General features: G+C 44.1%; 1 protein-coding gene across 5 annotated transcripts in view; it reads right to left on the bottom strand.

Moving 5' to 3' along the window:
- Positions 1–22,106, bottom strand: part of EPC1 (enhancer of polycomb homolog 1) — a 97,034-nt gene that overhangs the window by 47,249 nt on the left and 27,679 nt on the right. Inside the window, exon 1 of one of the 5 annotated variants that reach the window (XM_061436186.1) lies at positions 19,088–19,538. The exons of 2 other annotated variants lie outside the window; for them this stretch is intronic. In XM_061436186.1, coding sequence (XP_061292170.1) covers positions 19,088–19,240 — 153 coding nt within the window. In that variant the 5' untranslated portion in view covers positions 19,241–19,538. Of the gene's footprint in view, positions 1–19,087; positions 19,539–22,106 lie in introns of those variants that run through there. 2 more of the 5 variants (XM_061436182.1, XM_061436183.1) reach the window with 2 other exon arrangements.

The raw sequence follows: 22,106 nt of genomic DNA, 5'->3' as shown, positions 1-22,106 counted from the left end.
ATGTCTTCTAAACATGGAGCCAGCGCGCTGCCAAAAATGCAGGGAGTTATAGGACGTAATCTGTAATACATATCCTTTTATTTTCAAAGATGACCACCGAACGTGTAACAGCCTTTAGTTTTGGACATCAAGTCGTTTCTGGCTGCCTTCCGAGGTACACAGTATGATCATGCTTTCTGGCCCTCCTGTACGTGCTGGGGTTAGGTGACTAATTCTGGCTATTGAGTTGTGAGTCAAAGTGACTTACGCTACTTCTGGTCCAGAGTATTTAACTACTGGTGGAGGATCCAGCCTGGTTCCCCAGCTGACCCGTGATAAAATGGGACACAAAAAAGAACTAAACTTTGAAGCTGTTTGTATACCCATCATAACCTGGGTATCCTGACTGACATACACTGGTCTCAAAAGTGGGCTACTGTTATAACATAAAGACTAAAATATGTGCCATTAGCTTGGGAGTCAGGAAGCAGGGAAACTTCTCAGACGCTGGAAAGGTGGTGCTCCTTAGTAAACAGTACAAATATTTGGTAAAAGTCAAGTTATCATAGCTTGCAAAGCAGATCATTTAATTAATAAGCCTGTTCTAGGCTTTCCTGATGGCTCAGTGGTTACGAATCTGCCTGCCAATGAAGAAGATGGGGTTTTTTTCCCCCTGGGCCAGGAAGATCCCCTGGAGAAGGAAATGGCAATCCACTTCAGTATTCCTGCCTGGGAAATCCCATGGACAGAAGAGCCTGGTGGGCCACAATCCATGGGGTGACAAAAGAGTTGGACTTGACTTAGCAGTTAAACAACAACTCTAGGGAAAGAGGTTAAAAAACCTGGACGTTAAAATGGTGAGTTGGTTACTCTGGGTTTGGTATTACACTAAACAAATAAATTAAAAAACCTGACCAGTTTGTAAGGAGGAATCAGAGAGAAGAGACCAAAATTTTGAGAAATTGCAGTGTTTGAAGACTGCTTCTCAACTTAAACAGTAAATCAAAAAATCAAGAGAAGGCCTTTGATTAACAAAAAGAGGGTAAGGTTCAAAGCAAGGTATGACCCTGACGTGTGAAAAAAGTGTTAGTCGCTCAGCTGTGTCCAACTGTTTGCAACCCCACGGACTGTAGCCTGCCAGACTCCTCTGTCCAGGGAATTCTCTAGATACCCACAGTTAAAACATGAATGGATTAAAGTCTCAGAGCAGAGACCTAGTTAAAACTGGAAACACAGGCAGTGCTTTCAGTTGAACAAAATGCTCAGAGGAGAAAGACAGAGACAGACACTAAGGATGTGGCTCTTCCAGCAAAAGCAACAGGTTTCTGGGATTGACATTCAAGGGACAGAGACACCAGTAAAGACCTGAGAGGACAGGCCATCTTGCACACTGAGCTAAACGAAACATTACAAGCCTACAAGCTGCGCTGCCAACAAGCAAGCAAAAATCACGAGCCCAGATTAATAATCAACGATTCAAAAGTACAATCGGGTCTCCTACCGTCCATGGGCAGGAAGCAGGCTTTGAAGCACTTTGGCCCCCAAAGGGCTTACTTTCCAGTATTTACTTCAGAGGAGGCTGAAGTATATCTACTTCAGGGAAGATGATGGAAAGAAAGGAAGTCTCCCCAGATGTCAATGCCAAGAGCCACACAAGCCAACGGACTGGAAGCCACTCTAGGAGCTGCACTTGGCACCCAAACAAGCACATTCCCCACATACAGCAGAAGAAGAGGCTTATAAAGCCAGCTAGGTGGGACTCTAGGGATCAGGAACTGCTGTGTTTCCGTTATCCAAAGTGGGGCGTTACTGTTATTCCCACGTACACTGGATGTGTGTGTGTGTGGCGGGGGGAGGAGGTGCAGACCATCTTTTCACTCACAGACCGCCAGGCCAAGGGGAAGCACATCTAAGCCTGATCTACAGAACTGTAGGACACCTGGAAATCCTACTACTATGAGCTTTTTTTGCTGTCTAGCCGGGACTTTCCAGCTGGGCTCACGGAGGAAGAGATGAGTATATCTTGTCTGTGGGAAGGACAGTGATCCAAATATTTGGTTGGCCAGAAGGGCAGATCTGTCATGACTGTTGTTTGCCAAATCATTTTGTTCTTTGCCATCTGGTCATATGGTAGGACTGCATTTCCTGGCCAACCATATGGTTAGAAGGAGCCATGTAACTTGTTCTGGCCAACGAGTTGTGAGTTGAGGTGACGCAGAACCTCACGTCTGGCTTCCGACCAGAGCATATGAATAACTGATACAAGATATGAGACCTCCCAGAGCTCTTTCCTCCAGCATGGTGTCCAGCAATATTGGGAATGGAGGCTGTCTTGTCAGCTGGATCCTGGAAAGAAGGCCCACAGAACAGGACCCCTAAATCAACCTAGGAGGCAGTGCAGAGTTACAGTCCATCTCTGTAATAATGCCACTGAGACTTCACGGCGCTGTCTGATAAATGGAGGCAACCCCTACCATCACTGAACATGAGTCAGAGGCAAGCTTACCGATCAACTAGTTCAAGTTCCTTCTACAAATGATAAACAGGACATTTACAGTTAAGTCACAGATTTTAAGTGCCTTGCCTGGTCATACAGTAATTACACGGCAGAAGAATTTGATGGAACCATTATTTATTGTTGTTCAGTCACTAAGTTGTATCCAAATCTTTCATGACCCCATGGACTGTAGCGCTCCAAGCTCCTTTGTCCATGGGATTTCCTAGGCAGAAACACTGGAGTGGGTTGCCAATTCCTGACCCAGGGATCAAACCAATGTCTCCTGCATTGCAGGTAGATTCTTTACCACTGAGCCACCAGGGAAGCCAGAACCATCATGATCCTCAAGTAATTCTAAATTACAATGTGAGTTATATTCCTATCTCTAAACACAGCTCTGGACAGACTCCACTAGAAACATATGAATAAGTTAGTAACATGTCAATCCATTCATTCACTCAACAAATAATGGCAGCATTAAGCTCCAATACTGAAGGTATCCTGAGCTCAGAGTCAGGAGCTACAGACTAATCAAGGATCTCCATAAGTGGCCTGGAAGTTTACAAAAGGGAATTGCTGTGAATGATACTATGTAACACATAACATGTAGCATGTAACAGAACTACCCTAATGGGTAGACAGCTAAGGAAGTGACCTTGAATTTAGATCTGAGGGATCAGTGGGATTACTAAACCCATTATAGAGGAATAATGTTTCAGTACTTGGGAATAAATGAGAAGTGATCCTATGGCTGGAGTGAACTTGAAGGCTCTGGAAGGACAAAACGGAGGCAAGGACCACATTTCACAAGGCCTCGAAGATAAGCCACTTTCAGAGCAATGAAAACCCCTCATAGGGTGTTAGCAGGAAGTGACACAGGAAGATTCCAGTTTACAAAGGACCACTGGCTCAGTTAAGAATATTGGGAAGGGAGAACTGTGGTCTTGGAAAAACTTTTTAGGGAGTTACTGAAATCTAGGCAAGAGATGTTAGCACCATGAATTAGAAAGCAGCATTGAAGATGATGGGCTTCTCTGGTGGCTCAGCTGGTAAAGAATCCACCTGCAATGCAGGAGACCCTAGTTAGATTCCTGGGTTGTGAAGATCCCCTGGAGAAGGGATAGGCTATCCACTCCAGTATTCTTGGGCTTCCCTTGAGCTCAGTTGGTAACGAATACACCTCCGATACGAGAGACCTGGGTTCGATCCCTGAGTTGAGAAGATCCCCTGGAGAACAGGAACAGCTACCCACTCCAGTATTCTGGCCTGGAGAATTCCACGGACTGTACAGTCCATGGGGTCGCAGAGTCAGAAACGACTGAACGACTTTCACTTTGATGATGATAACGTCAGCTATTTAGGAAATTAAATACCACTACTACAACTGGAATTTTTATTCAAAATAATTTAAACTCTTGCTAACCTATCTGACCTTTCATCCTAGTTCTCTAATTTCTCCACTCTGATTCACAATAAATTCAAACACATTAAACTTAGTCAAATAATACCAATATGATAAGGCTAGCATAACATACTTATATCACCAACAGGCCCCAGAAACACTTTTAAAAGATACACACATTCCATTATTTCCCAAATAAGGCAGGCTAATTAGTGAAAACTTTCTAGACCAGAATCTTAGAAGTCACAGATTTTAAAAATTCAAATGTAAGATTTAATCCAGGAAGGATTTTAAATGGCTGGGTGCAGAAAAAGGGACATTATAGTTCTAAAATCGGCTTCTTGCTAGTAATAAAATGTGTAAGACATCCTCAAGAAATAAGAGCTTTAGATATGAGAAAGAATTAATAAGGTTCAACTGAGAAATTTTATAGGGGGAAAAACCTAGTCCTAAAAATAGTAAGATTAGGGAAAAAATATTAACCCTATCATTCAGACAATAATCCTATATTCTGTTCGTCTTCAAGAAAAACAGGAGACTTCCCTGGCAGCGCAGTGGACAGGAGCCCACCTGCCAATGCAGGGGACACAAGTGTGACCCCCGGTCCAGGAAGACTCCATACGACACAGAGCAACGAAGCCCGTGCACCACCACCACCGAGCCTGTGCTCTAGCGCCCACACTGTAACTACTGAAGCCTGAAGGCTCCAGGGCCCGCAAGCCACAGTCAAGGAGCTCCTGTGCTGCAACTACTGAACCCCACGGGCCTGGAGCCCGTGCTCTGCAACGAGAGAAGCCACTGCAGTGAAAAGCCCGTGCAGCACAACGGGAGAGGAGCCTCTGCCCACCGCTACCAGAGGAAGCTCACACGCGGCAACCAAGACCCAGTGCAGCCAAAACAAACAAACAAAAACTTAACAAAAATGTTTCATCACTACGAAAAGACAGGAGGAATTTCTGAAGTATATTCCACAAAATCACAGTATAAAAGTTCAGACAAGAAAGTAGAACTCACAGATGTTTTAAACTGATATACAGAAAAACACAAGACAAAGGAATCAAGGAATACATTTTTATGTAATTGATTCTATGATATTTCCTGGTATACAGAAAAAAAAAGCTTTTCTACTTTATTGGAATTGCATTACAAAGGAAAAATTCACCGAGGCAAAAAAATTCATACAGATTTTTCACATCTAACAAGATATCACTATGATAGATGACAAAGGAAATTCAGAGAAGGTAATAAGATAATTGCTACCAAAATTTTGGTTCTCAAGACAGTTTCAGATCTGAGAGAAAGAATTGTAATGTAAAAACTTTAGAGTAAAATACTTTTGATTTTTGCAAGATTCTACCTATCTTTACTTCAAATAGAGGGAAGAAAAAAAGATGACTTTTCAGGAACTCAATGTTAGAAGTTGGCTCACATGGTTTTATTAGACTCTGAGTGATAACACACAAAATATCCAAAGTAAAAATAGATACAGAGACTTAGAAAAATTGCCTCAGATTATGGTTTATTTACCATATGAACTATAAGTTCCTTAAACAAAAAGACATGTCTGTGGACCCCATAATATTTAGCATTATACTTCATAAGCGTAAGTTTACAAATATTTGATACATCAACACAATATAAAATGAGTACTTTTAGCAGATATTTCACAAAATTTACTTTGGAAAGGCCATGACAATTTCTCTGGCTTAAAATTATGGATCATTAGAATGTCTCATTGGAGAAGGAAATGGCAACCCACTCCAGTATTCTTGCCTAGACAATCTCAGGGACGGAGGAGCCTGGTGGGCTGCCGTCTAAGGGGTTGCACAGAGTTGGACATGACTGAAGCAACTTGGCAGCAGCAGAATGTCTCGTGTCCTCTTGATCTTAAGAGAAAAACACCAAAACCATAACTTAAATCCTACTTTTATTAGCCTACTCCAAAAGCTCAAAGGCAGTTAAGGCGGGTATCTGACTATCATTTTAGAATGTAAGTAATCATAAAGTACCTGGATTTTTTCCAGAACTATATAAACATAAATTAAGGAAACATTTGTGCCACAGGATATTAAGTTTTTGAGATACAATACTGTTTCTTCTTTCCAGCGGCTTCAAGTGCAGTAAAAGAAACATATAAGTGAATTTGCTTTCTAAAATTCCAGGTGACATCACCTAGGAAGGGTGAGTCAAGAGGGCTTCATAAAGCTGAATAAATATGGGGCCAGGAAAGGTATGTGGGGGTCAAGAGGCGCAGTGTGAGCAAAGGCAGGAGTGCGGACCTCAGAGAACGTGGAGCACAGTATCCTGAGCAGCAGTCTCCAAGTTGCCCCGATGCACATCCCCCTGACCCCACACGGGGCCAGCGCTGGTCTGTGTGACCCACAGCGTGTGGCACAGTGCTGGCAGTCACCTCCAGGACAGGGTGATAAGATGGCAGATTCTTTCTGGGGCTCTCCTACCCACCTTGGCACACTTTCTTTTGGATCATCGGCTCTGGGAGGAGCTAGGTGTCAGGGCCTGGGTCATGACTGCAACCTCTACTAGGTTCTGCAGAGGATGAGCCAGAGCCACCTGGTAAAGTTGCTCCTAGATTCCAGACCCTCAGAAACCGAGATTAATGTTTGCTTTTGTAAATGGCTAAATTCCAGATCAGCAGTTATGCAGCAACAGACAGCGAACACATGTGTTGGTACGGAGTGTCCTCACTGAGTAACACAAATCTAAATTGTTGAAATGGTCTGGCATCAGACCACGGTCTTCGAGGACAGTGTTAGTGAAGCTGCTGCTAATAAAAGGCCCACAGGGTTTCACAAGGTGAGGTGAACGTTACTAGAAACCAGGTGATTTAGCTGAGGTTTCCACCAGAGAGCTCCAAGTGCTGCCTTGTTCTCCTGCTACATACAGCTGAAAAGGAGAGAGAGAAGAGATAAACTAAATGAAGAACAGTTAAGAACGAGCCAGGATTGGATGGTTTGGACTGTATGCAGTCTCCCCAGACTGCAAACAGTGCTCCTATTCAGAAATGGATCCTGAGTCAAGATCAAATGCAGGGCACTGACAGAAAAACATGCTCTAAAAACTACGATGAGGGAGCGACTATACAATATTTTGTTAAGGCCTCAGAAAGATCAAAGATGGTGTCTTAGAGTACCATTTGGGCCAGACAAAACACTGCTAAACAGAACTGTGCGCTTCAAAGATTCTCTCAAACAACAAGGCTTTTAGGAAGCTTAAGGGTGTTTTCTAGCAGCAGGAGCTCAAGGCAGAAAAAGGCTTATCACATACAAGTTCATGGGTGCGGCCTTCAATCAATGGAACAGACTCCAATGAAATTCATATAAGATCCACAAAAGTTTTTAAAATAAGTATAAACACAGAAACATTACCAGCTTGACTTAATGGAAACAAGAGACAATACAAAATGAAAAAAGGCCGTTAAGAGTCCTAAAATTTTGGTAGGAAGCAAGTTAAGAAAACTCAGTAGCAAACAAACATGTTTTATCTTCAGGATAAACAAAGGGTGAACCAAATGCCCCAAGGGCAAAACTGAGAGCATGAATCACACCCAGGAGCTGGCATTCAAGCAAGGAATTACCATCACCTGCCTGACTGGATTGCAGCAATGCTGAGGACCAGAGACTCCTGGTGCCTACCAGCCCCACCCTCTGCCTCCCCTTGAATAGGGACATTCTGTACCCCAAGTCTGACCCAATACTGTATACTGGTGGTGGCAGAGGGCGGGGAACAGATGACTCTTTAGCAGTACAGGTTGAGAGGGATTTGTACTTGAGACACTGAAAAAATTACATTTGAGAAGCTCAACTGTACCTGAAACCAATCTGGATGAGATCCTTATGCTATAATGGGACGAGACTTTGGGGACATTGGGAGCAATAATATTCTGCATGTGGTCAGCTGTGGCAGCCGGCCTCCAATGACCGCCCCCTACACTCTCCAGGGTTGGTCTGTGACCAACAGCATGAGACACAAGTGATGGTGTGTAACTTCCAAAATTAGGTCACAGAGGACTGTGTTCTCTCTCGGGTCCCCTCGCTCCGTGGGAAGCCTGCTACAGCCCTGATCAACAGCTTTATTGGGACTCTATGAAAGACCCCAGGCCAGCATCACCTACATGAGCTGCTCCTAAGATTCCCAGTCCTCAGACACTGTGAAACAGTTTGGAAGTAATCTGTTATTGCAGCAGTAACTACTCCAGGGCTGAAGGAGGGGAAAGAAGACTGGAAATGTAGTGGTCACAACACGCAGGGCCCAGGGAACTCCACTAAAAGGTTTCTGCATCTTATTCTATCAGAAAAAGGAGCAATAAAAGAATTTTGGACAGTGAAATGACAACCAGACTCACATTTAAAAACACCACCTTGACAACTTTCAGGGGGTGTCAATTTGAAAACTAGAGTAGGGAGACTAGTTAAAGAGCAATTACAAACCCTTCAGAATTAAAAGATATCCTAATCTTTTAAAAGATTTTCTTAGATTCAAATGCATGGATGTACGTAAAGAAGCCTCAATAACTGAAAATCTGTGGAGCAAAGACAACTACATGCAGTATCCTATGAAAAACCATGATGGAAAAGAATATATAAAAAAAGAACGTGTGTGTATATACACAAAACCGAGTCACTTTGCTGTACAGCAGAAATGAACACAACACTGTACATCAATGATACTTCAATAAAAAACTGGTAAAAAGTAAAATGTCTAAACATTTTTAAAAATGAACCACAAGCATCCCCATGACTTTCCAGAATGTTCTGAGGGTGAGCAAATAAATGGCAATGTTGAGAAGCACTGCAGAGGAGGGAGAGTTCTCAGACGTTCAGTAACAACAGTTAAGGCCCATCTCCCGGGTCCTGAAACAAGCGTGCTGAACAGAAGAACTGTTTTTCAGCTATTTTTACACAACCATGCAGCAAGAGTGACAGGCCTCGAAGCTCATCCAGCACCAGCATCTACCCAGAGGGCCAACCCCTCCTTGGGCTCTAACCCCATCTCTAGTTGCAGAAGGGCATTTTCAAAACAATATTTATTTGACTGCACTGGGTCTTAGTTGCAGCACGTGAGACTGTTGTGGCACGCAGGATCTATTCATAGTTCCCTGACTGGGGCTGGAACCTGGGCCCCCTGCCTTGGGAGTACAGTCTTAGCCACTGGACCAGCAGGGAAGTCCCTGCAGGAAGGTATTTTGTGCATCTGATGTTGGCTGGATAAAGCCCATCATTGTTCACATCCATTACCAACCGAGTTCAAGACTCAGCAGCATCACTCTAGCTTTTACCACCATTTTCAGCTAATGTCCCCTCATCTAACCCAATCTTCCCCACACTCCCAAACTTCGAATCTGTTCTCTAGAATTAAGATTTATTGGTAGGTAAACACTTTACAGTCTCAAGTTCTTTCAACTTTCCCCCTTCTTCTCGCCCTATTTTTAGACTGAAGCCCTTCCAAGCAGAAGCTGCTTATCTCCCTATGTCCCACACATGCATAGATGGGTAAAGGTCCTCCTTGCCTCCCATTGCCTCTCCGCTGTCCTTCCAGAAACCCTAACCCCTCAGATGTTCACATCATCACTCCTTCTTCCCGGAATAGCCGCATCCACCCTGTGCTGTCACAGAGCTCAGGGTCGTCTTCTCAACCACCCCCACCTCGGGGGCATCATCCTTAGGGATGGGTGATACACCTATCATGACCCTCTCACCCTCAGTGACTTACTTTTCCTCTATGCCCTCTCAGTCCCCCCTCCTGTGGTTGTTACCTCCAGACCTGCCTTAACCAGTAACTGTGATACCTGTGAAATCTAAGTTCAAGCATCTTACTCTAACTGCCACCATCCTGACTTAAGTCTCACTCATTCCAGAATGCCTCCTCCCAACAACGCTGTTCCAGGGCATCCTGCACTTCCCCAGCCTGCACCAGCTCCCTGAGGTCTTCTTCCCTCATTCCCCAGTTCAGACCCCAGGTCTATCGTGCTATCTATCTCACATACACGGGTAATCTCCTCATCCCTCTTTTCCCCTCCTTTGTACTTGTGGGGCAAACCTCAACTGTAGAAGAACCTTATTATATACCTACTTTAGTCTTGAACTCGAGTTGAATATCTGAATTATATGCCCAAGTGAGTGGACCGGTCTCAATTTAAATGATCACAAATACTGAGCCCCCAGCTGATTCATCAGTCTTGTTACATTTCTCTAGTAAGTGAGCATCTCACACTCACCTTTGTCTCACAGGCTCCCTCACTCTGAGGTGATGAGCTCACCTCATACATCATAAAGAAAAAAGAATCATAGGAAAAACACCCCCATCCTCCACTGCCAATGCTCAAACCGGTGTACCACATCCTTTCTTACTTCTAAAAAGGAAAAAGTACTTCTGCTCTAATCAGTGACCAATCCCTCCAAGAAATTAATCTAGGGAAAGACAGTAAACAGTTTTTATGAACAAAGCCCTTGAGCAGAAGAGGAAATAGGATTATCTTACTCTTTTCAAAGACATCAGTCCAACTATTGTATTAGTTCTAATAACTTATTTATAATAGCTGTTAAAACATTTTTGTTCACTAATTCTATTATCTGGGTTACTTCTACATCTCTTTTTGTTGACTAACTCCTCCTTAGTTATTAGCTTTTCCAGCTTCTTTGCATATCTGGTGGTTTTCTTTTCAATGGACATCAAACATTTATTTTATGCTGTAGGATCTTCTAGTATTCCTTTAAGCACTGTGGGGCTTTCTTCTGGGACACAGTTATCTGAAATTAGTTGGCTCTTTTTGAGGATAGTGTTTGGTCTTTATTAGGGTGAGTGCAGAACAGTTTAGTCAAGAGCTCACTTGGCCCTGCTACTAAGGGAACAGCCCTCTGGGAACTTGTATCAGACACCCTCTGCATTAGATCTTTTCCACTCTGGTCAGTGAGGACCCAACTCCCTGCCCCACGTGGGGTCCCAGGAACATCCCTCCTCCCTTCCAGCTGCTTCCCCGCAGACAGGCTCAGATCACCTTTCAGCTGGAGAGCCCAGGGACCTCTCTGTAGACCTTTTCCTGTGGCCTGGGAACTCTTGAGGGAGTGGCCGGTGCAATGGAGGACTCAGCTTTGCTTCCCTGGTTTCTGTCCACTGGAACTTTGGAACTCATTTTTTAAAAAATCATTTGTTGATTTCCCCATCCCCTCCCCAGCCATTTTTTCAGCTACTCTCATAGCAGAACTATTCCAAGGAGTCATCCAAACTTGCACTGACCCTTTATCTTACAGTATTTCTTCTGTCCCAATCACGATTTCCTTCCGACCACACTATCAAGATAGGCCAATGGCATGTATCAGGTTAAATGGTCACTTTCCCCTCACTCATCTTCTCAGTGGCCATAGTTGACAAATGTCCTGCCTTCTTGACACAGCTTTAGACTCACTTTCTTCCTAATTCTCTAAGAGCTTCTCCTCTGAGCCTCAACGCAGTTTTAAGAAACACCCACATCCCAAAGGCTTTCAGATTGATAGTACAGCCCATGATATCTGAATTGTACCTGCAGTGCAGACTGCTCTACAGTGTTACATTCTTGCACAGGCAACTAAATATGAATAAGAGGCACTGCAAACTGAGTAACTCCATCCTTCACATACCCTCCCTCTTGCATTTTTCCCTCCCTCAGTAAGCCACCTAATCACCCATCCACCCAGCTGCTTAAGGTAAAAATCAGGGATTACGACAGAGAATGAGATGGTTGGATGGCATCATAGACTCAATGGACAGGAGTCTGAGTAAACTCCAGGAGTTGGCGATGGACAGGGAGGCCTGGCGTGCTGCAGTCCATGGGGCTGCAAAGAGTTGGACACGACTGAGTGACTGAACTGAACTGAATCCTTGATTCTCTTTCTCCATCTAGTATATTCTCATCTGTCAGCCAAGCTCTGCTGGTTCTACCTTCAAAATGTGCCTCTAGTCCATCCATGTCTCTTCTTCCCTACCACCACCTAGGTCAGAGCCACTCTTGCCCAGAACGACTCATTCTGCACACGAAAGTGACAATAACCTTGAAAAACAGAATTCAGATCATGTCCTCCCTTGTCTGAAACTCTCTAGAGGCTTATTACTTCATTTCAAAACAATCCAAACTCCGTGTGAAGTGAAGTGAAGTCACACAGTCGTGTCTGACTCTTTGTGACCCATGGACTGCAGCACAGGTTCCTCCGTCCATGGGATTTTCCAAGCAAGAGTACTGGAGTGGGTTGCCATTTCCTTCTCCAGAGGATCTTCCTCACCCAGGGATTGAACCCAGGTCTCCTGCCTTGTAGGCAGACGCTTTACCGTCTGAGCCACCAGGGAAGTATAGTCGCCTGTAATAACTCACCAGAAATGGGCCCGACTGCCTCTGGGCCCTTGGCTCACACTCCTCGACCCTCTCCACTTTGCCCTCACTGAACTGGCCGTGTGTGCCCTGCGCCTCAGGTCTGTCTGGAATGTTCTCCTTCAGATCTTCAGAGGGCTGGCTCCTCCCTCGTGAAGTTTCAGGGCCCATTCTTTGACCCTCTCAAGCACAGAATTCTCCTTCCATCAGAAACTCTGTACTGTCTTGATCCACTGCCACTTTTACTCATTTGCTTTTTGTCTATGTCTTCCTATTAGAATTCAGTCATTCAATTAAACGAAGACTAGACACTTACTATGCGCCAGGCACGATTTCAGGTGCTGAAAATACATCCATGAATAAAGCAGACACAAAGTTCCACCCTCAAAGAGCCTGCACGCTAGAACACAAGATCCATGAGAAAGAGAACTGTTTGTTCACTGTTGGATCCACAGGACCTGTCACAGTCCTGGGCTCACTGTAAGCGCACAATAAATATTTGCACTCTGAAAAGTAAATGAAAATGGATTTATCTATATTTTCTTAAGTCTTTGTATAATATACTTCAAAAAAGCCATATTTATATTTTCTTTCCCTTTCAGACTCTATTACTCTATAGTAATTACTTTTACAGTAAAAGCATGAATTTGAAACCATCAATACAAAATTCTGCCTCTAATTTCAAATTCTCGTAACAGTAAGTGTTCTGCACTCACTTATATTAGGTCCTTTAAAACACAAGCTTTCTAAACTAAACTGGAACTAATTACCCATGTATGCAGACTACTTTTACTTCTGTGTAAACTGTTTATGTGTGCAAATGAAGCCATCAACTAATTTTAAAAATTAATGATTACTATAAAATGCATATGGAAACGGATCTAGTGCAGGGATAGTGTAATATACCCATTATCACAGGAAACTATCAGAGCCCTACTTCATCTTGCAGTTAAGAAAACCCAGGTGCACGAGAGCATACAAACTCAAGAGTACATATACACACACATGTGCACACAGCGGGAAGTGGGATGAGGCCTTAGGGCTAATAACTCCCAGTCTGATGCTTTCTCCAATTAATAATTACCTAAACTTAAAGACACAGCTTTCTATATCATACAATTCTCTAGGGACAGGCGACACTTCTACACTAGACAGTTCTAAAAACAAAGACTGTACAAATGTAAGTAGTTCTGAACAGCAACGGAAAGCAAGGCCACACTGAGTAGTCAGTCAATATTTGGTAGCAATGCAGCGTGTGTTTATAGCATCCTCACATACACCATCCGACTCTCCTGAGAGCCACCTCCCTCAGGAAGTAGGTCAGGAGAGGTTGGCGCATGAAGAGACGGAAATTCATCCTGGAAGATTAAGCAACTTGTCAAAGGCCACAAATGTCAAAGTGCATCCTTCTCAGAGGATATACAACTGGTACTTGTGATTCTCTGATAATCAATTCATCCCAGTATAGAAAAAGATCTGAACCTATATTAAATCGTCCACAGAACATTTTCAACCTCAGCTTATCTTTCCCCTGGACTTATTCTTAAGGCTGAGTCATATTTCTTCAGCTAGTACTTGCTATACTGAAGGAAATTCAACCAAAATGATTTGCTTTAATAATCTGTTGCAAAATTCCCAAACTCTCACCAGGAATATTCAAAGTTGAATCAACTGTTTAAAGATAATCTCTATAACAACACATAAATGAAGGGCTTTATCTTTTAAAGAAATGATTATATCTCTATTAATTAAAGAGAAAACAGATTATGGGTCACAGTAGATTTATTAACTATGAATTTTATTTTTGGTTTTCATATACCTACAGTGAGGCTGGTGGATGAAATACAGTTCATATATTTAAAGGTGCAAAGTTGGGTATCTGCTGTTTAAAATGCTGCAATTTCTCAAAATCATTACCTATAGTCAGAGTCCTTAATAAACTTGATCAAGATAACTCCAAGTAATTCACTGAAAGTAGTTCAAATAAGTTGTCTAAAGCATCTGAATCACTTGTTTTCCTGGTGCTGTCCCCCCAAATTGACTTATCCAGTTGTTGCAATATATTAATTTAACTCACACCTTAAGGGTTCAAAAGCTTACTTTAAAAGACACAATCTAGTTCAGCCTGCATATTTCATCCTTTCAATACTGCTTCTGCACTTAGAGACTCAGAATTCATTTCATTCCCAAGTTACAATACAAAATTCTCATTTCCTTGTGGGTTGTCTTCTTTTAAGAAACAGAATCACAAACCACACTATCATTCCATGACATAAAACATTATCCTCTGCTTTAAAATTATGTTTTAACCAACTACTGATAACGAATACCCTTTTCAGAAAAACTGAATCACAAAGTCAAGAATCCACACCTTCATATATATCAAATAGAACTCTTGCCATTACATACATATACATCCTCTAATACTTTACCATTACTACTACTACAGATTATGATGTAGTAAAACCTAATCTGTTTTAGATAAAATATTAGGAATGGCTAGTTTAATATCTAATCTTGGCCACAAATTTATGAACCTGATTATTATTCCTTATTTAAAAGATTTAAGCTCTCCTTTGGTTAGCTGGTACTTTAAGTGCTGTTGATTAACAGAAAGGGTAATAGTTCTGTACAAACTTCATTACAGGTCACAAGCACCCACCAAACAGCATTAGATGCGCAAGCCCATTAGTTTTCAGTCTTGTTTTGTGAGAAAATGAAGTCTGATTACAAATGATACTAATCCAAAATCCTAAATATCAAACCACACACTGAAACAAGAGCTAATATTAAGACTTTAGGCACCAGGCCTGACAGTTTTCAAGAGGCTCCTTTTGAAGGTAGGAGTCCTCAATCCTCCTACGTTGCTGATTCAAAAATATCTTGGGCAGGACAGAAAGTTGAAACTAGACTTTATTACTGCTTCTCAGTTACCTTTGATTTTAACTGATTATTTGCTACTTAATGGAAAAACCCCAAATATTCCCAATTCCTTTCTAATTCAAACTAGCTGTAAAAATTAAGCTTTGCTTCTAGTGCAATTGAGATTTCAAATATTTCTTTTCACTTCCAATGCAGTGCACAGAATAAAGGAATCTAGATTCAGGACTAAGAAATTTTGGTTTTCAAAATTTTAAAGGAAAATAGGATTCTTAGTTTCTTTTAAAAAATGAGAAATCGAACTTTTAAACTTATCGCAGTGATTTGTTTTTATAAAACAGAAAAACTATAGATTTTTAAATAAAGTTTTGAAAATGTAGTGCTTGACTACTTTTCCTCTTAAGAAAGATACGTACCTACGCCCAATTTAACGCCTAATTAAAAACAAAAAATACCTACCTGGCTACTTCATAAACTTGATTTTAATAACATTGTATACTGGGCCAGTAAGAACAGTTTAAAGAAAGAAAAGATAAGTGTCTGAGACTATTTTGTCTGGTGAGAACCCTACTAAATCTAAGTGTTGGCCTGTGATGGCTGGATCCTACTTCTAACAGTCCCAAAGGTGGCTGTGTAGGACAATAACAAGGCTAGATCACTATTAACATCTTAATTACATCACACATCTTACCAGAACCAGTCTTGGTGACAGAAGAGAGTTTAAGCCTCCACCCTTACAGAAAGAGTCACAGAATCTGGCATCCCAGTGGGGGAAAAAAAAAACCTACTAGAGGAACCAAGCAGTTCCACTGTGCTGAGCATCACTTTAAAACCTCCTTTTTCAGAATGTCCTTTGTGAAATGAGAAGTATCCATAAAGGAGAATTTTAACAATGGAAAGCTCCAATTTGAACCAAAAAAAGTCAACTTTTTAATAAAAACATTCGATAGTACTGATACCTTGGAAAAACTATCCTTTCGTTTAAAGGTGAAGCCATAACACTAAGTAGTATACAACATTTCTTACTTGGAAGATGATAAACTTAAAATGTTAAAAAATTACAGTCGTGCAACCTCTGGCCCTGCTATTTAAATTCTGTCCCTTTTAACCCCAAAGAGACTTATTTCATATTTAGAGCTGACAGTCTATTGATTTCCTATGGTTTGAAAATTGTTATTCATTAAACCAAAGCCCTTACCAACTGTTAATTTTTTGATGTAACAAGTTACAAGGTATCACATTATACCAATTCAGACAATAAATCTCCAGCATCTATGATTCAGTCAAGTCCATTAATTCACTGCTGCTGCTGCTAAGTCGCTTCAGTCGTGTCTAACCCTGTGCGACCCCATAATTATTTCTCAATCTTCATCAAAAAAAAAAAAGGACTAAACAACTAAGTTCTAACGTTGAGTAAAATTCATGTTTGGAGGGGACCTTCTACTTAAAAGTTGTTTTTTAAAAACTAAGAGATATGCCTTAAGGCAGTGCATTCAGCTTATAATATAAAAATTAAATGAAAATATGTGTTATTTTCTGTGTTTAGACCTAGCATTTCTGTCACATTTACCACAGAAACAAAATACGTTCACAATTACCACGTATGGTCCACACGACAATTTTCCTAAGGTGACACACACACAAAACTATTCTCATCTAATTCTGTCCCATCTTTCATGATCAACTCCTGACCCTAACTAACATGTCAATCACAGGCAGACATTTGTTTTAATCTTTTGTCTTTATAAGAAGCATATCCTTCTTTAGCGAATTATCAAAAGGACTGTTTTTCCAAGGCTAACTCAATATTCAGTTACCTTTATTTGTGCGTAGTATACGTTTTCAATATCAACATTCTACTTTTAATACTGTGATTTGAGCTATACAGCCTCCTCTGGCCGGTATGAACCGCAGGACTGGAGAGCAGCTGTTCCACCTGGGACTGTTTACATTCTTCTATTCAGTATTTATTCCTGAGGTCTCCGTTTCACTGGTCATAGTTTTGGTTGGATGTGAAGTGAAACAAATTGTAAACGGATGATAGGAGAAGGTAGTCTGAGGGGGAAAAAAAACCCCTAAAAAATATGGACTCTACATATTATAAAATAATAAACGTCAAAATTCTTTCAGTGAATGAAAATTATCTGTAAAAATTTAATAAGCCTTGGTACTTCAGCTGGGCTCAGCTCTGATTTCAGGCTGTGGCTCTTGAGACAGTCCAAAGTGTTCAAAGAAGCCAGACCAGTATGTTTCTAAAGTGTACTGTGTAGTGCTGTTTTTAATCAAAGCTCTGCAGTTCCTTGGGGGCAAAACAATAGCCACAACTTAATTTCCAGGTCAGTCTTAACACTGACACCCCCATCTTGAAAGCATTATTTGTAAAACTTAAGAAACAAAAATAAAACCAAAAGACAAGATTCTGCAGTCACAAGTACTTTAATTTTTAAAAACAAATCACTTATTTAAAAATAAACAAACGGCACCATTCTACTCTCAAAGTTGGTAACAAGTAAAAGAAATTAGAAGATTCTGTCTCACAGGTAACGTGCTCCGAGTCAGGTCTAGACAATCTCAACTACTACACACGCTAAGGACACTACTCTCCGAAGGAAGAGTCAACTGTCACAACTCTTTGACTTTAAAAGGTTGAACAACCCAAACAGTTTCAACAGCTTTATTTTCAAAATCAACAGTACAGAGCAAAATTTCTACATTAAAAAAATTCCGTACAGCACCAAATAGAAGTATTACAGTATAGTTTTCCACCACAAAATTGTAGTACCAATCCAGCGACTCCTCGACTTCTTGAACTGTCAACACACTGCCCCCTGTTTAAGTGGCTGTACCTGAAAACCAAGGTATGCAATTCCTTAGAAGGCATCGAATGACACCGACAAGGATCTGGGGGAAACAGACGAAGTCTTGTGTCTGAGCCCAACTTCCACGACCAAGGACAGCCACACTACGACACAGTGTCTGTGAGCTGTCAACATTTAAACACTGAAGCCCACCCATGGAAAACATCTCCCGGGTAAGGTTTCACTCCACTTGAGTTCGGTGATGGATAAGAAAGAACCCTTTTTCTAAACGGAGATCTGTTAACATCTACTTAGACTGGGTCTTGTCTCCCGTAGGTTGAGAAACCAGCAATCAGGCGAACTTAGAGTTTTATTAGGAAAAAAAATAATACAGTTACACAGGCTTTAGAAGAGCCACGGAGTTCCCTTCAAAATCTGCAACATGTTCTCAAGGATCAAAGAAAAAGTCAAGAGGAGCAGGAGTTGACAACCCTCTGATTAAGTAGGACTCGGAGGAATGGATGCAAAAGTCCCAGAAAGAGGACGAAGGCCGCAGGTCGGCTCTGGGCTGGCTCGCCGGCCCGGACCTTCCGCTGCAGGACGCCTGCCACCCCCGCCCGGCCTCTCGGCGGGTCCACGTGGGCCGCGCAGCCCCGCCAGCCTGCGGGCCGCCGAGAGAGCACGGCCACCCGAGCGCCCGGAACCTGCGCTCCCGGCGCCGGCGGCGCGCGAAGGCCGAGCCGGCCCCAGAGCGCCACCCAGCGGCCCGCCGAGAGGCCTGCAGGCAGGGCCTCCGCGGCCCGGCCGCCGCACCCCCCGCCGCCCGCCCGCTCCCTCTCCGGATGCACAAGGCCCAGCCCAAGCGCTCCGACCACAAAATGGCTGCCGGCAGCCTCGTCACGTGACCCCTTTGTGCCTTTCGGGCGCCCGAACTCCGCGGGCCCCGGGTCCGAGGGGCCAGGGTCGGCGGGTGCCCCGACAGGAGGCCTCGCCGGGCCGCGGCGGCCGGGGGGCGAGGCCGGGGGCCCCAGGGTAAAGGCCCGGCCGGCGACGGGAGTCGGCGGCGGAGAGAAGATGGCGGCCATTTTGTGTGGGTCTGCGCTCCGCCGCCGCCGCAGGCAGCGGAGGGAGCGGGGCCCGGCGGCGGGTCGGACAGGGGAGTTAACACGTACCGACTCCTCTTCCTTCTCCATTCCGGTGGGCATCTGCGGCACGGCCCGGTTTATCGAGGCGTATTCGTGCAGGTCGGGCAGATCCTCACAGCGGAAAACCGGCAGCGGCTTCGAGGCGTCTAGCGCCCGCGCCCGAAACGACAGTTTACTCATCTCAGGCGCAGCAGATACCTCTCCGCTCTGGGGAAACGGCCCCGGCCAGCGGGATCATGGAGAACCGGGGGTTCGGTCCCCACTCGCCCACCGCTGCCGGGGACTGGAGGGGCGGAGCGCGGAGCCCGCCGTCCGGGCACTCAGAGCCGCCTGGAGGTGGGAGGCCGAGACGCTCCGCTCCTCTCTCGCTCGCTCTCCTCAATACGCCATGGCCAACATGGCGGACATTAAAACTCCACTGTGCGCTCTTCAGCCAACCCCAGCCATTCCCCACACTGCATCGCGCAGCGGCGCGGGCACGCGGGGGGGGGGGGGCGCCGCGGGCTCGAGGCCGGGCGCCGGCACGGAGCGCGCGTCCCGCCAACCCCCGGCGCCCGGCCCCGCTCCCCCGCGCCCGGCAGCTCGGCCCCCGCCCCCGCGGCCGCGGGCGGACCGGCCGGGTCTGGGCGGCGCGCGGGGCACTCGGACGCCGGGGACCACGGCCGGCCTCCCGCCCTGCGCGCCCGCCGTCCCGCGCTCGCTCCCGCCGGCGCCGCTGGCTGACAGGCGAGGGTGCAGCGAAGCTACAGCCCCCACCGCGCGCCGGCTCTCGGCGCGGCGCCGGCCCCGGCACCTGTCAGCGCTGGCGGCCGGGCCCTGGGTGAGGGAGCGAGCGCCCCCAGCCCCTGCCGGCGCGGCGTCTCAAGTTTTATAACGAAACTACAGACGCCATTCGGGCCGGAATGCTACTTTGAGTGAACTTTTTAACCGGCCATTATCTTTACGTGTAAGGAAACTCTGGACGGTATTTGATCGTCTCCGCTTGGATCCTGGGTCAGTTCCCATCATTGCGCTCAGTGTAAACAGGAGGCGTCCTACGTTTGCGCCAACTAGGGTTTTGGTGGTTTTATTTTTTCACCGTGCATTTTTATCGACCAACAGTCAAGTTTATTGTCATCGAAGCAAAGGGAATAATAATTATCGGGCACCGTAACCCTTAGGGAAAAAACATAAAAGCAAGACCTAGTTCACATTTTGAGAGCTGGATGATTTTTCTGCACTGGGAGAAAATGTTGCTTCAACGTAACCATGGGTTGACACTTATTTTTACCTTTACCTTATTTAACCATAGGTTGACACTTGTCCTCTGAAAAACTTTTTACAATTATTGAAGACTTACAGCACTCCTGCCAACCCCCCCCAAAAAAAAATTTTAGAAAAACTATTAGAAGAGTATTTAGATGGATGTGATGACTACCATGTGGTTTATATTACACACGAAAATGAGTATCCAGAGAGCCCTCTCCAGCAGAATATTTTAAAAACCCGAAAGACTGTTGCGGTGGGTTTAATAGGTTTGGCAGCAAAATTTCAAATATTCACCGAGATCCAAAAATGCTCTGTACCTCCGCTTTTCTCCCCCAGGGGACACATAATAAAAATAATCACTTCTTAAATACTGGGTTGGATGGGAACTGTTATTAGCTTAAGGCACAGAAGCAAGGTGCTATCTTTCAGTCTGGTTTAGCTACCACCCGGATGGGGTGGGGAGAAGGAAAGGAGAAAACGGGATTGCAGTTCTCCAAAATTATCATCAAACTCAAGTACTGACAGCTCACTTCTGTGTAGCAGACATTCACCTACAAGTCCTGTACTAAGAGGATGCATTTACTGACTCAAACATTTGAGACCTCAGGGGTCCTCTGAGTACCTGCTTATTATTCAGTGGGGCTTCCCTGATGGCTCAGTGGTAAAGAACCGGAGTGCCAATGTACAGGACTTGGGTTGGATCCCTGGGTGGGGAAGATCCCCCTAAGAAGGAAATGTCAACCCATTCCAGTATTCTTGCCTCAGAAAGCCCATGGACAGAGGAGCCTGGCAGGCTACAGTCCACTGGGGTCTCAAAAAAACTGGACAAGACTTCGTGACTAAACAACAAAAACAAAGGACAATTACTCAGCACCCACAGGACTCCCAGAGGAGCTTACGTGGTTGGAGCAGGACTCATAGATGGAAGTGCCACACCTGAAGTAAGTGTGAGGATGAAAGCTCAGGCTATTTGGGACCAGGCAGCAGTGGCACCCAATCCATGGTGAGCGGCTCTAATGAAAACATTCGGGAAGGAATTTTGGAGGAGGTAATATCAAGGTAAAAACTAGGTAGGTTAAGTATGGGTCAAGGGTTGCAAAAAAGAAGAGAAGAAAGGTATCTTGGACCAGGAGAGCAGTTCATGGGAAGACCCAGAGCCCTGGGAGGGTGTGTCACACTCAGGGATCCTCACCACACCATAGACCATGACAGCTACTTAGCCACGTTTAACAATTCTGAAAATACTGGCTGAATATTTATTTGTATGGTAGGTCTCGCCAGGCTACATACTGTATTTCTGAAAATCCTTGCAGAATTCAGTTGATTTAGGAACCTAGAACTAAAATAGTCTTGTCATGACTGAAGCACTAAGAAAATGAATAAAACAACAGTCTATAGGGACTCCCTGGTGGTCCAGAGGCTAAGACTCCATGCTCCCAATGCAGGGGGCCGGGGTTCGATCCCTGACCAGGGAACTAGATCCTGAATGCTGCTACTAAGAGTTTGCAGGCTGCAACTAAAGATCCCGTGTACCACAACTATGGCCCAGTAGAGCCAAATAAATAGATAGATATTAGAAATAAAAACAGTCCATAGATAACATTTTCTATATCCTACAATAAGCCCATAGATAACATTTTCTATATCCTACAATAGATCCCGCAACTCACTCCAGTATTCTTGCCTGGGAAATTTGTGAACAGAGGAGCCTGACGGGCATATAGGGTCACAAAGAGTTGGATACAACTTAGCAACTAAACAACAACACAAACAATAATGGGCACTATACAACTAAGTT

Source organism: Bos javanicus, chromosome 13, assembly GCF_032452875.1.
Source record: "Bos javanicus breed banteng chromosome 13, ARS-OSU_banteng_1.0, whole genome shotgun sequence".
NCBI classification, from domain to species: Eukaryota; Metazoa; Chordata; class Mammalia; order Artiodactyla; family Bovidae; genus Bos; species Bos javanicus.
The sequence above is the reverse complement of the archived record's forward strand: the minus strand, read 5'-3'. Positions and strand labels throughout refer to the sequence as shown.